At 43.6% G+C, this 16,090-nt stretch overlaps 1 protein-coding gene across 4 annotated transcripts in view; it reads left to right on the top strand.

Moving 5' to 3' along the window:
• The window catches only part of RNF152 (ring finger protein 152), a 130,554-nt gene extending 114,709 nt beyond the window's left edge, over nt 1–15,845 (top strand). For 3 of the 4 annotated variants that reach the window (XM_029590482.1, XM_029590480.1, XM_029590483.1), the window contains one exon: nt 13,388–15,845. In XM_029590482.1, the coding sequence (XP_029446342.1) occupies nt 13,547–14,158 (612 nt within the window). In that variant the 5' untranslated portion in view covers nt 13,388–13,546 and the 3' untranslated portion in view covers nt 14,159–15,845. Of the gene's footprint in view, nt 1–12,499; nt 12,592–13,387 lie in introns of those variants that run through there. The other variant, XM_029590484.1, reaches the window with a different exon arrangement.
• The last annotated feature ends 245 nt before the right edge of the window (nt 15,846–16,090 follow it).

The following is a 16,090-nucleotide window of genomic DNA, read 5'->3' as shown; positions in this document are numbered from 1 at the left end:
CTCTTGTGGTTTCTCTCTGGCTACCTCAAACCTTCACACATAATGCAAGATTTGACTGTGCATCTGCCCCCAATGCATGTCTGTCAGACCTACTACTGAAAACAGGGCGCTGCGCAGCTTGTCAGGAAATGTCTGTAAAAACATGTGGCAGAAAACGGGAAGTGAATTCGGTTCACTGTAAGGAACACCCATTTCCTGATTGAAAATGTCTTGAAAGGTATGCAAATGAGACTCAAACGCTGTGGTCTTAGGATCCCATCCGGCGGCAGACAAGCGAGTGAAATCCCTCTGCTTAGGATATATATGTCGAAGTGCTTGCCATAAGTCATGAAGGTGTGGGTTAAAAGCATCACAATCATAAACCTGTGTCTGCATAACTTGCTGTCGGTTAGCTCGTAGCCATACAGCAGACTGTTCTAACCCAGGGGTCTGAGCAAACAGTGCTTTCACATCCCCAATGGCCAATTTCATTCCCATCATGTGCTTTTCTAAAGCCTGAATCCAGCCATCTGCTCCTCGAGAAAGAGGTGGCAATTTAGAAAGTATTATATGCAAATCAGTCAATGTCCACGGGACATAAACTGGACGTGGGACACCATCTATGGTGGTTTTGGTAACTATAGCTAAGGCGTGTACTGTGTCCTTTGCCGCATCAAGTGCAACAAGGGGCGGCACATACTGTCCCTCATACTTCTCCCACACTGACAAGCCTTTTGTCATGTATCCTAACTCCTTTGTGGACCAACGGGGGTTAGGATTATCTCTGATGGCACTCCGGGCTGTAGTCAGGTCTTCTGTAGTCAGGGATCCTCCCAGAGGATAGACTCTCATTTCTGGGCTTAAGGACAGTGTCCACCCATGTAAAATATCAACCCAAATGGTGACATAAAAGTCCGACTGTTCCATTTTAGCAACATACTCTGCTGGTGTGAGTGTGGCAGCGGAGGCTGTAAACACTCCTACTGTTTCCTCGCCCTCATCATCGGAAACAAGATGGCGCCGTTGTTTCACATGCTCAATTAGTTCGGTATTAAAAACGGGGGTGTCAGGGCTGTAATGTGTGGGAGTAATGAAAGTGGGCTTCGATGTGGGCTGAGGTTTGAGATTAGGTCTCAGCCCGGTGGGTATGTTCTGTATGGGAACCCTCTGATCTGTGCTAGACATAGGGAGAACACTGCTGTTAGGGCAAGCCACCCCTGATGGGGGGGGAAACGTCCTCATGTCCTACAGGAACACAATGTAAAGTTCCTTCAACCTTAACGGTCCCAGAGAGGGGCACCCCCTTGGGTACCATGGGCGCCATGGGGTCCCCACAGGGTTCCTTTTCAGGAGGAGGTGCAGTGGGAATCAAATGTGAATAACCCACTGCAGTTACTACCTCCTCCTGGGGCAACGGTGTGGTACTCTGCACTAAGCATCTCTGGGCAGTTTGTGAACTGGCCGGTGCACAATATGGGGGCGGTGTCTGTTTACCGTCTGCCTCCTTATCTAAAAACCCTCCTGTCAAAACAAACCAAGTATGAACTTGGACATGGTTCGCTAGCTTCTTCATGTCTTTTGCATTAGACTTGCTATATCTGTTTTCCAAGAAGGTCAGTAAATTTCATAAGCATAGGTGGGTCAAAGGAGCTGCCGTCTGGCCACACAAGAAAGGCATCCTTTGCTGCCCACGCTACCTACTTGGAATGGCATGAACGAATCAGCTTCTCATTAGGCGCCGGCCATCCAGTGCTCCCTCCATGTGACAGGGGCCGGCCAATGGCATGGATACCCTGTCACATGGTAAGGGCAAAGGCCATCGGCGCCATTTTTATTAGTGGCAGCCAACAGCCCAAGAGCGGGAGATCGCTCCCGGGATCCCCACTGGACACCGGGACCACCGGGTACCTGTTTTTTGTTTATCGGCTTGGGCACAGCCGATAAAAAAAAAAACAAACCCGATCGGGCCGGAAAAAAACCCCCCACAATGTAAATCGGAACCGGAATCAGAACTGATTCCGGTTCCGATTCACATCTCTAGTAGTGAGCCTGTGGGCCGCTGTTAAGCTGATGCTGCCTATCATGTGTGAGCACAAGATAGGCCTTAAAAGGCAGCAGCTGATACCCTCCAAGATGAGATCTTCTCCCTGACCAGCTATCTCCCCTTTTGTTTGAGCCCGCAGGTTCTGGTGATAGGCAGAGCTTCTCAGGCTGGGTAGAGGAAACAAAGTTGGAGGCTGGGCTGAGATCAAGGCAAGCAGAGAGCAAAACAGAGTCAATCTCCCGGTCGAGATCAAGGCAAGGGGAGAGCAAAGTGAAGTCAAAGTCCAGGCTGAGGTCAAGGCAACAAAAAAATCAGGCCAGGGGAAGAAATACAACAGGACAGACAAGAAAGGGCAAGGCTGAAACAAGGCAGAGCAAGAACACACAGAAACAAACCAAGAACAAGGCAGGAACACAGGGAACAAAACTAGGAGCGAGGCAGGAACATACAGGAAGAAGGCAGGAATATGCTGTAGGAACTAGCACTGCAGAACAAGCAGGAAACCTGTTGCGAAGGCATTGGAAGGTAGCTCTGAGCTTCCTTTTATATGAGGCAGGATGTGATGTCACCTTCATGTGTCACAGGAAGTCCAGTCGACAGGCCCTATAAAATGGGCCTGTCAGGAACTGCAAGAAGTTTAGGCATGTTCCTGGGATGCAGCACAATGCTAGAGGCCCTTCAGACTGGAGGTGAGGGGCATCCCACCAGATGGGTATTTGAGTGGTAATGAACTGGATGGGTTCCACTGTGCTCCTCTCTTCTTGGCACTTTTTCTCTTCTCACATAGTGGATTGTAATGTCTGAGCTCGACTCCCTGATTTAATTAAGTAGATGCCGTATCTCTCAGTTGGAGAGAAACAGGAAACAATATGAAATCTCTCCCAATGTGTAAAAATGGAAGGAAGGGTGGAAAACTTCCTTCAGCGAAATTGCAAAATAAACTGTTCTCCCCTCTTCAACAGGACAAAAGTCAAAAGAGAGAATCTATCAATTCTTCTTTTTAATCCAGGCCCAAAGTGTTGGGGCCTGGGATTTCTTCTCAAACTCAATATCAGGCCCTCAACGAGAAAACACTCCTTCCTCTCTGATGTTCAACTAAAAATCCACACATCTAGAAAGGGGGCTGTCCTTATATAGCAATAGATAGGAAGTACTAGAGCAGGCTTTCAAGGGGGTGCGGTAACATGGATAGTATGTTCCTCTAAAGCTATTACACCTTCCTAATCTATCAAGCTATACTTCAGTAGGAACCCAATAGTGCCCTACAAATGCAAAACCTACCCCCACAGCGCTTAAAGGGCCCGCAGCAGCCTCAAGAAAATCCCTATAGTTCCCCCACACCTCCATGTTTAAAGGACTGTCTGTCGCCCGAAGTAACTCCCCACCCTTCCATGTTTAAAGGGATTTAAAGGCCATTTGTGGCCTGATATAACTTGTCCCCATGAGTAAAAACCCACTGTAGGCCAATTGAGCCATTCCTGCAACTCCTGGCTTTTTCTCCCTCCTCCATCGAGCGTGTCAATGGTTCTCCAAGCCTCAGGGTCCCCCCTCCTTTTGGAAGAAACAGCTGGAGAGCTGTGACACATGTGGCTCACAGTGAAGCCTTTGTTCACTCAGAGGGAGGGGTTGCTTCTTATGTTCTTATTTATTAGGACCATGGATGGCCTTGTAAACATGAGTAGTGTGGAGAGTTGCTTGGGGGCCATGGATGGCAGTGGAAACACCAAAGAGCGAGGTCACTTCAAGGGGGGAGACCTGACAGGCACATTGGCAGGAATGTTAGCTTGCTGATGGCCTTGCCAAAAGTTATCAACAACTTTTGAATTGTTGTTAACTTTTTATGTTGATGGGAGAGTTCAGGCAAATCACAAGTAGTAATATAAGAACACAAGAATATGCCATACTGGGTCAGACCATGGGTCCTTCAAGCCCTTTCTCCAACAGTGGCCAATCCAGGCCATAAGAACCTGACAAGTTCCCAAAAACTAAGTCTACCCCATGTTACTGTTGCCAGTAATAGCAGTGGCTATTTTCTAAGTCAGCTTAATTAATAGCAAGTAATGGACTTCTCCTCCAAGAGCTTATCCAATCCTTTTTTAAACCCAGCTACACTAACTGCACTAACCACATCCCCTGGCAACAAATTCCAGAGTTTAGTTGTGCGTTGAGTGAAAAAGAACTTTCTCCGATTGGTTTTAAATGTGCCACACGCTAACTTCATGGAGTGCCCCCTAGTCCTTCTATATTTCGAAAGATTAAATAACCGATTCACATTTACCCATTCTAGACCTCTCATGATTTTAAGCACTTCTATCATATCCCCCCTCAGCCATCTCTTCTCCAAGCTGAAAAGTCCTAATCTCTTTAGTCTTTCCTCATAGGGGAGCTGTTCCATCCCCTTATCATTTTGGTAGCCCTTCTCTGCACCTTCTCCATCGCAACTATATCTTTCTTGAGATGCGGCGACCAGAATTGTACACAGTATTCAAAATGCAGTCTCACCATGGAGCGATACAGAGGCATTGTGCCATTTTCTGTTTCTAATAATTCCCAACATTCTGTTTGCTTTTTGACTGCCGCAGCACACTGAACCGATGATTTCAATGTGTTATCCACTATGATGCCTTGATCTCTTTCTTGAGCGATAGCTCCTAATATGGAACTTAACATTGTATAACTATAGCATGGGTTATTTTTCCCTATATGCATCACCTTGCACTTATCCATATTAAATTTCAACTGCTATTTGGATGCCCAATTTTCCAGTCTCACAAGGTCTTCCTGCAATTTATCACAATCTGCTTGTGATTTAAGTACTCTGATTAATTTTGTATCATCTGCAAATTTGATTACCTCACTCGTCGAATTTTTTTCCAGATCATTTATAAATGTATTGAAAAGTAAGGGTCCCAATACAGATCCCTGAAGCACTCCACTGCCCACTCCCTTCCACTGAGAAAATTGTCCATTTAAACCTACTCTCTGTTTCCTGTCTTTTAGCCAGTTTGTAATCCGTGAAAGGACATCCCCATCTATCCCATGACTTTTTACTTTTCCTAGAAGCCTCTCATGAGGAACTTTGTCAAACACCTTCTGAAAATCCAAATACACTACATCTACCGGTTCACCTTTATCTACATGTTTATTAACATGCAACAAAGCTCATTAATATTTTTCATGTGTTCAGGTTGTTTTATTTTTGTGTTAGTGGTAACACAAGCATGTTTATTACTGTTAATACACATAAATGCATTAATATAGGAATTTAATGCATGTTGATGTATTAATGAACTTTTATGACTAGTCCATTATGTGTTTATTTTTTGTCCATCCATCACTATTTGGGTCTCCTTAGGAGCTTCTTTCCAAGCAGAGGATAGCATATAAAATATTTTGCTGAGCTATCCAAATAGTTAATTGCCACAAACTCTTTTCTGACCCCTAAATAGGTGAATTGACCTGATAAAACTAGTACTGTGAACCATAGGGCAAAGCATAGTTTCTTTTTAATTATTGTGGCTACTGTAGCTTTGTTTCTGATTTTCATAATATTGTATTAAAAGTGAGCTCTAATGAGCTTTTCTTATCTTCATCTGATGATGGAATGCATTTGTATTAGTGCTGTTTGCCCTGTTCGGTATTTTTAACCTCATCAGAGTTGCTAGAGGCATGACAAATATTTTCTCACCTTTTATCCATTGCTTTGCTTTTACTGTTATTTTCATTATCTTGTTACAGTGATTGTTAAAATATCAGACTGAAATGTAATTTTCTAGGTGGTAGATCAATATTTGTCATTCTCTCTGAAACTGAGTTATTTCAGGGCTCCGTTTATTAATATAAACACTTGAGCTTGTGATAATTTTTCCATTCCAAGTTTTGAAACATGAATGCTGTTTTTCCCCCTCTTCCAATGATTGGCAGTGTATTTTTATCATTCTGACTCATCTCCTATGCATACAAAAATGTCTTAATTGTACCAAAAATAAGGCTGATGTTATTAGCATCTTAGGGATCAGACTTTGCCGTGGTGGGCAGGTTATGTGCAACTTGTAGTGAGACATTAGTGACTACCATTTTCATGACTTTTTAAGAATTCAAAGATTTTTTTTTTTTTTTTTGCGTGGCTTGCCTATAATTTTGAGAAAACCAAAAACTCTATAGGTTGCGTGTAAAACAAACCACAAGAAACCCAACATGCGATGTATATATTTTCTTGTGGGATATACTGTCTCATGTTTGAAAGATACATCTTTTCTCATAATGGAACGCAAATCATGAATGGCATGTTTCTGTGACAAATTCACATGAATTAGGCCCAGTGAGTCATGCATTGTTCATTCCTGTGTTCTGGGCCAATTACTTTAAAGAAAAGTACCTAACACAGGGCAATCAGATTGGGAAGAGAGATGTTTTTCAGTTGCCAGGGCTTGGACTTGGCCTGGGTAATTGCAGTGTATCCCAGATGCCTGCCCTAACTTACTCCTCTACAAAAATGGTACTCTTATATCACTGGGGGCACCCAGAGTATCGATTAAAGTCAACGGAAGATTCCTCTTACGTTTCTTCGTTAGTGAGAGGATGGTAGGTGCCTGGAATAACCCTACCAGTCGAGATGGTGGGAACTCCCCCCCAGTTACAGAACTTAAGTGTGCTTGGGATAGATGTAGAGGGCAATGATAATGACATGTTTGAGAAGTCGAGTAAAAGACATAGCAGGGAGAGTGCTTGAGTTTTGTGTTGTGTATAGGAATATACTGCGTATGCTCATCTATCCACAATGGGAAGAACCGCAAGGGGAAGAGAACCGAGTGATTCTGGATAAGGAGAGATATCCTGCAGGCGGTTAAGCTTGGGTAAATACTTTGTGTACCACAAATACCTGCCCCAGCCTATTCCTCTTCAAAATGTTGTTGTCCATATATTTAGTTGTCTGTCCATACAACAAAATGGCTAGCAGCATTTTAAATTGCCAACTCAGCAAGGCAGGAGCATCTGGGGATTGCTCCTGCCCTCTTTGTTTATTTATTTAACCTTCCTATGTTCAGAGCGGGGCCTAGGGCTTGATTTTGAAAGTGAGTTGTGCATATAAAACCCTCTTTTATGCATGAATCTGTTTGCGGTGGGGACAAGGAACTGCAAAGGTCCTGGGGGCCCAAGTAGCTGCTCAGTAAGGAAAACTAAATGGAAAGAAACACAATTTTAATTTTTTTTTCCTGTTGTTTTGTTTTCCAAAGGAAATGAAATGAAACAGGAGCTTTAGTTAAAAAACAAACAAACAAGAAACACATCCCTAAGTAGAAAACAGCAAACCCGTGAAGCCATTGCTTCCACACCGTAGAGTCTGTCCGGCAAGGCACTGCAAGCCATGAAAACGCCATACCCTTATTTCATCAGATGTGCAAAGCATTCAAAATGGAAGCCTGAGCAGCAAGGCCCGAGACAGAATAACGACAAAGCGGGCCTTGCTTTTTTTTCTTCAGAATGAATTGGAAATGAACAGCACATCAAAGTGCTTCTTCTGTGCATGCCTTGCTACACCTACTACCGAAGTGAAGGCTTTTATTTTCTGTACATGAGGAATAAAACAATGTAGGAGCCTTTGCAATACTGTTAATAAACAGTACCTGTGCAGTACTTTGTTGGATGGGCTAAGTAGCTTCATTTACCCCCTGGGGGTAAGCCACATGAAAATATGAGATTTCAGGCTCTTCAAAATAAGACTTGACACTTTCATGGAAGCGGGAATAAATTATTCGCTTTTTAATTAAAGGATTGACTGTAAATATCTTGGAGGCATTTTCTGGTTTCTTTCATATAATGTAATAGTCACAAAACAGGGATAGTATATATTATTATGCATGATACATGGCATGGGGCAGTGTCTGAATTTTGACATTGCTGTCCATCATTGCAGGTACAGTGTAAGTACAAAGCAGGTCTTTTAAAATGCAGTGAAAAGCACCGGCAGCGTAGAACAGCCGATACAAGCCAATAAAAATGGTCATCCATTTTTCACATCTTAGGGTGCCTGTTGACAGACTTGTTTTATTACAGATGTACATTTGATAATTCAGTTGCCCTTCGCAACAAAATCATTAGGATCCTCCTTTTTTTTTCCTGCAGAGCAGCTCATGAATAATTACTATGATTAGCACAAATCATGTAACTTAATGTGATTTGCATTAACCCTCAATATTGGCCAAAACTGAGTTGCATCTCTGGATATGTACTTAAGTTTGACTGTTATCCTCAAGAAACTAATGCAGGTATAAAAGTGGCCTGCATCCTCCTTCCACCCCCCTCGGGTGAAAATGAATGGCCTGCCACCCTCCAATCTCACCACACCTCCCAGTGAAAAGGAAGAGTCCACTGTGGCCTGAATGACCCTCCTCCCAACCCTTCCATCCTTCCAGCTGATGATCACCTGCCTTATCCTAGCGGAAATTCCCCAGTGAGGAAGGGCAGGGAGAGAGCATGGCTCAGTCCTGCCAGCAACAAGGCCTGTAATATTGCAAGCTGACCTTTTGTGGGTCCCCCCCCCCCCCCATATATGTGATAAAATTCCCTTGTGGCAGGACCTTCCCATTTATTGGGGGAGGAGTGGCGGTATCTCAGGCTGAGGTGGGCTTTCATTTTAACTGAAGCGATATATTGGGCTATGGCAAGCTATTACCCAGTGCTTGGGGTGCTGGCATTACTGCTGCTTGTAACTCAGATGCATTACTGGCAATGGTAACATAGATGTGTTGTCAAGTGACAAAGCCTGCTATTATCAGCTGATGTACTAAAGATTTTATGTTCTTTAGTACATCGGGTGTTAAATTCCTAGGTAATGCTTGTGTTAAAATTGGTGCATTAACTTACCTTAATGGCTGATTCTAACTCATCTTAGTTCATAGATCTCTAAGTTATTGGTTATTTGGTGCCATTAGCAGAGATATCTCTGTAGAAACACATACGATATTGTGCTCAGTCTTTCATGGTAGGAATTGTCCTACTCTGTAACAAAAGGAGCTCCTATACTATTTAGCTTTCCTGTCTGGGTAATGCAGTGTCTCTCTTTCCACAGTGATGCTCCATTTCAGGATTATAGCATTTCTTGATGCTTCAGATGGGCAAGCAATAAAATCATGCATAGGCAGTAGAAATCCAGAAAATTTACTAATTCAGGGATGGACAAGTCAGTGAGACTTGTACTTCTAGATTGCCAGGTATTGGCTGGTGATCTCACATTTTTGCTTGAAGGTTGGCAAACACACATATGCAACACTTATCTGGGGGCTTGCTCCTTCTCTGGGATTTTTAATCTTAAAAGCACCCACACAACTATGCAAGCTATTTGAAAGTTGCTGAGTGAGTGTTAACCGCATGAACTGTATGCTCATTCCTCTGGGTAGCTTTTCTCTGAAAATCAGGTATAGCGCACACATGCTGAAAGCACTCGTGTGCTTTGCACTTGCTCTTTACTACCGGCAAGTGAAGAGGGCAAAAAAGAGCCAAGCACTTTTGACAATGTCAAGTGCTTGTGCTAATTTCCTCCCCAGGGGCCTAAACACATCCCCAGGAGCACTTCCTTGCAAGTTGGGTAAAAGTACACATGCTGTAAAAACCTGTACGAACTTTTAACTGGGTAGGAGAGGGCGGCTTTCGGACAGGATATCTTGATGTGGCCAGAATACTTTCAAAATTGTTCTTCAACAGTCTTTGGACGTCCACCTTTAGGAAAATCTCATGTTCAAAATCCAGCGTGACTCAATGGCCACCAGATGAGAGCATGCCCATGGCTGGCCAGTAACATGTTGACCCAAGCTGATAGAAAGAGAGATTACATGAAGAAGGTGCTCTGCTATTGGGGGCAGATGCTTGGTGCCAAAGTAGTGGAGCAATAAAGTCAGCATAATCAACCCATTCTGGGCAACGGGAGAGTGGACTGACGTCACTGTTGGCTCTTCCTCAAGGTCCCCCCCCCGGCAGGAGGAAACAGATTGCAGCTGAGCTGATTCTGTATCCGTTTCAATATACTCTGTATGTACTTCAGTATAAAACTTTCCATCCAGCCAGAGAATACTTCGGGATAATAATAATTTGCCTTAACTTGTGACCTGGGTTGCCAGCTGGCTCCATCTCAGAAAGAAGAGGCTAATCCAGTCATGGCTGAATGTATTTGTAGTCCTAAACTGTTTCTTCTGGTATGGAGCCAGTTGCTAACCCCAGCTGGCAACAGAGGAGTTTCGCTTTCATTTTTGGGGGGTCAGTAATTAGGTTCTTAGAATTTTCCCTTTATAAAAATCTTAATTTAATAGACGTAAAATGATCTTTTAATACTTACTTTCTTTTCTGACTCCCAAATAAAACATGTATTTATTTATCTGATTTATATTCTGCTTTTTTTATTGTCATACAAGTGAAATTTTGGGATGCATTCATTCTTTGGCAGGGGCTGTACTAACAGGAGACCAGCAGAGGCAACAGTCACTCCAAATTCAACCATAGTTTCCACCACCATAGCCACCCTTCCTAAGACAAAGGTCAACCACGGGTCGTTAGGAGCAGGGCCAGTGTGGAATCTTCACTCCTCCACAGGGTGGAGGGGGGGGCGGGTGAGAGGGGGAGGTAGGGAGTCCTGGGATCACATGGCATGGAGAAAGGACTGGGTGTCAAATTTGGCAATCCCTCCAAGCCCAGTTTTTGTCTAGTCAACCTCTGTGCCTCGCAGTCCCCGCTGGGAAGAGGCTGGCATGGACTCTTGACTTGGGCTCCGTTTCCCAAAGAATTTCCCCATTTTGTGAATGTGATTGATTAAACCTCCTTAAAATGGGAGAACATACTCCTGTGCCAGAGACGTATAACACTATCAGACCATTTTTCGGTTTGTTGGAAACTCAGCCATAGCGATCCTGGTTTTCACATGTTGAGACAGGTATAACTTATGAACTAGCTCAGCCCAGATTAATCCTGGCATGTACAGACACTTTCTGCTTCCAGCGATGTTTGTGCAAAGTGCTGATGCAAATGAAACCAGAACGGGCAAGAGAACTAGTATTTGATTCAAGGGACTTTAAAGCACTCAAGACTATCCCACTCAAAAAATCAGCCAGGGAAGCCTTGTGGTGATATCGACTAAGGGCCAAAAGTACTAAGCATTTTTCCCATAGAGACAATTTGGGGCCTGATTTACTCTTCTCCCCTCCCTCCCCCACCCCACCCCTCCCCTCTATTCTGTGTCTAGGGAAAACAAGATTAGGGGCTGATGCAATACAGTGCACTCAGCCGAGCACACCGTATAACCCGCAGTTGGACACGGGTTATGTAGGCACTAACTAAGTCCCTTATGCAATAAGGGCATTAGCGCCTCTACAATGCACCTCCAACGCAGAGTGAAACTAATAGCGCACATCTCCTACAAATGCATGTGAATGAGGCTATTAGCTATTCACTCCCAATGCAAAAAAAAAAAATGTGTCTAGGATGCACATTTTAGTGATCAGAAATTAATGCCTGCCCGTAGCAAGTAGGAAGAACAACTCTTTAAAAAAATAAAAAGTTTAAAAAAAGCGCTGGCAGTCGGGTGCAGGAAGCGGACGCTCAGTTGAGAAATGTCTAGGTCCTGAACCCTTGGCACATCCAAGGGTTAGGAAAAGAGACGCTGATAAATTCATTGTCCATTTTCCGAATCTGACTGCCCGCACTGTAAGGAGTGAATAAATCAATATTAAAGTGTCAGGCACTTAATATTAATGTATTCACTCCTTCACTTATTGCCCATTGGTCCTTTTCACTGTCACATGTCAGTGAAAGGACCAATCCTTTTTCAGGACAGCCTTCTGAAAGGAGATTGGTCCTTTCACTGACATGTGAAAGTGAAGGGACCAATCGGCAATAAGTGAAGGAGTGAATAAATTAATATTAAGTGCCTGACACTTTAATATTGATTTATATACTCATTAGGTGCCGGTAGTCAGGTTCAGAGAATGGATGCTGAATTTATCAGCGTCCATTTTCCTAACCTGTGCATGTCCACTGGTTAGGAAAACGGACGCTGATGAATTCAGCGTTCGTTTTCTTATCCAGCGGACAGCCGCCAACAGCAGACCTCTCTCAGGTGCACGCTGTCAAGGAGGTGCTAGGGGTGCGCAATTTAAATATTGCATCGTGCCCGCAGGAGAGGTGCCTGGGGGCGCTTTAGGAAAGCAGGCGCTGAACACTCAGTGCCCGCTTTCAGCGCAACGTTTATGCATCGGCCCCTTAGTGAATCAGACCCCAAATGGGAAATACTCTTAAAAGGTTAAGGCAGGTCAAAGCACGTCCATCTTTTTCTGGTGATCATCATTTTGCTTGCCTCATGGTATTGGAATCACACACAGCCCTCCCTCCTCCAGTTGTCATGCACCATTGGTGTCTGTCATTATGATGCAATAGAACAGACTTCATGAGCTGTTTCTCTGAATAGGCAAGAGAAGGTGGTGGCTGGCACATAGGCAGGCTCGCCTCTTACATGCATACTGTATTTAATAACACATCCATACTGAGAGAGCAAACAATATCAGGAAAGGCACAGTGGACAGGTAAATAGATTTCTTTTGTTTCCAGCGCTACTTGTTTTTTTTTTTTTATTAATGCGTAATACCAGAGTAAGTAATTGCATTCAAATATTTATCACCAACAATACAGCCACACAGAAACAGCTTTCGGCAGATTCTCTTTATTTACCCTGAAACTGGAAACAAAGAAGGACTTTACAGCAGAGATGAAAAACAAAACAAAACAGGAGCCTTGCATATGAAAGCGTGGCAGAAACAGGCAGAGCTTTTGAAGGAGATGTTTTAAGGTTCCTGAAACCTAGAAAAATTAAAAAAATATCCCATATGGCAGCTTTACAGCTGGGAATTAATTTGAGAGTTAATATATCAAGAGTTTTACCCAGAGCTAATTCCCCACCCTCAAATTCCTTTAGTAAGTTAGGCTGTTGGTGTATTGAGTGTGGAATATTATAAGCATGGATACATCACAGCTCAGGATTTATAGCCCTTGCATTTCTTACCTGAAGGCTAGATTTCTGCTGAAACAGTTGAAGATTTAGTTCAACTTTATTCCGCCTTTAAAGGTTTTATGTTCTGAAACTGGGAGGGGAGGATAATCTGATGCAGGGGAAACAAATTGAGAACTGCTGAAAATATTTCAAATGGGAAAACCGTGGGCATTCTAATTCCCGAGCTGCTAGACCAGTGTTCAGTGGAATTGTCATTGAAGCTAGGCAGCTTCCATTTTCCATCATTAAGAGGTCAGATTTTGTTTTGTCATGTTTTCTTTGACTGCTCTGATTCATCTGTTTCATTTTAACTTTTTTTTTTCTCCTCACAGATACTGAAAGATCTGAGTCAGATGCCTGCTTGCAGACATCCTAACCATTCTCCTTCACTGGATACAAGGCACGAAGGACAAGCAGAAGTCTGACATAAAACTGGCTCTATTGCAAGTTTCAGCAAAGAACTGATTGAGGACTTGTGACTCAAGGTTACAATGGAGACTCTTTCCCAGGATTCTTTGCTGGAATGCCAAATTTGCTTCAATTATTATAGTCCTCGGCGGAGGCCCAAGTTGCTGGACTGCAATCACACCTGCTGCTCTGTCTGCCTTCAGCAGATGAGAGCCAGCCAGAAGGATCTGAGGTGTCCGTGGTGCCGGGGTGTCACGAAACTGCCACCGGGATTTTCTGTGTCTCAGCTGCCCGATGACCCAGACGTTGTTGGTGTTGTTGCCATTCCTCATACTTCAGAGAGCACCCCAGTGTTCATCAAACTTCCTAGCAATGGATGCTATATGCTGCCTCTCCCCCTCTCCAAGGAGAGAGCCCTGCTACCAGGAGACATTGGCTGCCGCCTCTTACCGGGCAGCCAGCAAAAATCTGTTACTGTGGTGACCGTGCCAGTGGAGCAGCAACCTTTGCAAGGTGGGATCCCACAGGAAGTAGGCGATGAGGAGCAAGACAGGAGAGGTGTTGTCAAAAGCTCCACATGGTCAGGGGTTTGCACTGTGATCTTGGTGGCCTGCGTCTTGGTCTTCTTGCTTGGCATCGTCCTTCACAACATGTCTTGCATTTCGAAGCGCTTCACTGTGATTTCTTGCGGCTGACATAGTGCTAAAATCCTTCTATGTGCCAGCTAAGAGTGGCGAAGAGGATGATGACTGAGTTGGAAAGGAGAAAATGCAGCACAGTATTAAAAAAAAAATGTTAACCTAGAGCACCTGATACCAGTCAGCAACTTGTTAGTGCCAAGCAAGTAAAGAGTGGAAGATAAGCTATTAGCAGGGTATACTTGTAGAGTAATTTGTGATAAGTATCTCTAATGGTAAGAGAATTGAAGAAGATTGCATGCATCACCATAGTAGTATGTCAAAAGAGCTGTACTTTATAAGGGTTTTATCACATTCTGAAATGATGAGACTTCTTAGCTGGTGATATTACACCGGTAGGTAAAATGTGATTTGTAAACACAGTAGGCTAGATTCTCTCTCTCTCTCTCACTCACTCTCTCTCTCACACACACACACAAACACACACACACACACATCTAGAGTTTTGGCAGCCCCCAGGTCTTTTCTAGAGAAGGAAAGCACTTGTAAATTTTCATCCAGCTGATGCCATTTTTTTAAAATGCTTTAAAACTGCATACAGTAAAACAGAACAACGAAAACTAGTTTTTGAAAGTCAACGTTTATAAGTCCATCCGTGGTACGTCTGTCTTGTATTTTCATTTTGTTGCACACGCGGGCCTGGTGAGTTTTGTACATGGTGTAAGAAAATGGGGAAGGGGGGGGGGGAGGGGAAGGGAAGGGGCGAATGAGCAAGGAGCATGTGAACTGGGAGAGAGAATTGATTGTGCATTAGGCCATTTCACAGACCAGTCAGCAGAAAGCTAAACATTCGGCATGACACATGTCTTGCCTCAGGGCTTAAAATGCTCCCAGCCTGTAGATTTTGAAAGCCGACTCCTTCCTGGGCAGTGCTGAGGAGACGTGCTGCGGTAATGCCAACGCCAATGCGCCGCCTGCTCTCTTTCTTCAGGATCTGGCTCCTTTTGGGGATGTGTCTTGTTAAACCTTTACCATTGCTTAATGTCAATTTGATGTTAACATGCCGATGTTTTGTTTTTTGTTTTTTTGTTTGTTTCTTATCCATACTAATTCGAGCAGCTGATGATTGCAGTTAGTGCTCACAAAATCTGGACGTGTGGTTGAAGTGCTGAACAACTCTGAATATTTTTAAAAATGACTAAACAAAAAGAAAGGAGACAAAACACAAATAGAAAAAGCAGCAAAAGCATTCTGTTGACAGAAGCCTGGCTTGTTGCTACTTCAAAGAACACCAAGCTCTTGCAGTAAACCCGAACCTCTTGCTCACCACACCATGATGCACACGCTTACAATTGGTTCGCCTGAAAACCAGCTTGTGTGCTTAAATGGGAAACGGCACATCCAGTTCTCCCCGAGCGTTTGCATTTCATATTTTTGAAACTAGAAACTTACAGAGCACATGAAGAGTGACTCTGAAACATACCATGTCGGATGGCACGTGTGTATCACACCAGGGCACGAGTAGTGCTTGCAAAGAACCATTTCACTCACGTGAAGTCTGCGTTATCGCCAGCATAGGTAATGGCGTCTGTATGCCAGGTTGACAAGCAGTGACGGTGCGTAGCCAGGGCAATTTGAAATGTTATCTGATGGCGATTGAAATACTTTATTGGAGTTGGAGTATAATGAACTAAGTATAGTCACATTCCCTGCATCAAAATGACATTAAAATCTGTACATTGCACGATGATATTGATATTGGAAATTCCATGAAAAAGGCCATGGTGCTTACTGTTGTGCATTAGCACTAGCAATGGGCTTACTACTACAGGGTTTCCCTCAGTAACAATTAATTATAGCTAGAAAGATACGTCCGACATGGCGTGGCAGAAATTTGCAAATGCATAATGCAGTCAGACATAGGGTAGGTAATAACTTTTCATAGTATTAATGGCCTGGATATCCTGTCTGCACAATCGCATATTTTAC

Source organism: Rhinatrema bivittatum, chromosome 2 (assembly GCF_901001135.1).
Source record: "Rhinatrema bivittatum chromosome 2, aRhiBiv1.1, whole genome shotgun sequence".
Classification (NCBI taxonomy): domain Eukaryota; kingdom Metazoa; phylum Chordata; class Amphibia; order Gymnophiona; family Rhinatrematidae; genus Rhinatrema; species Rhinatrema bivittatum.
The sequence above is the reverse complement of the archived record's forward strand: the minus strand, read 5'-3'. Positions and strand labels throughout refer to the sequence as shown.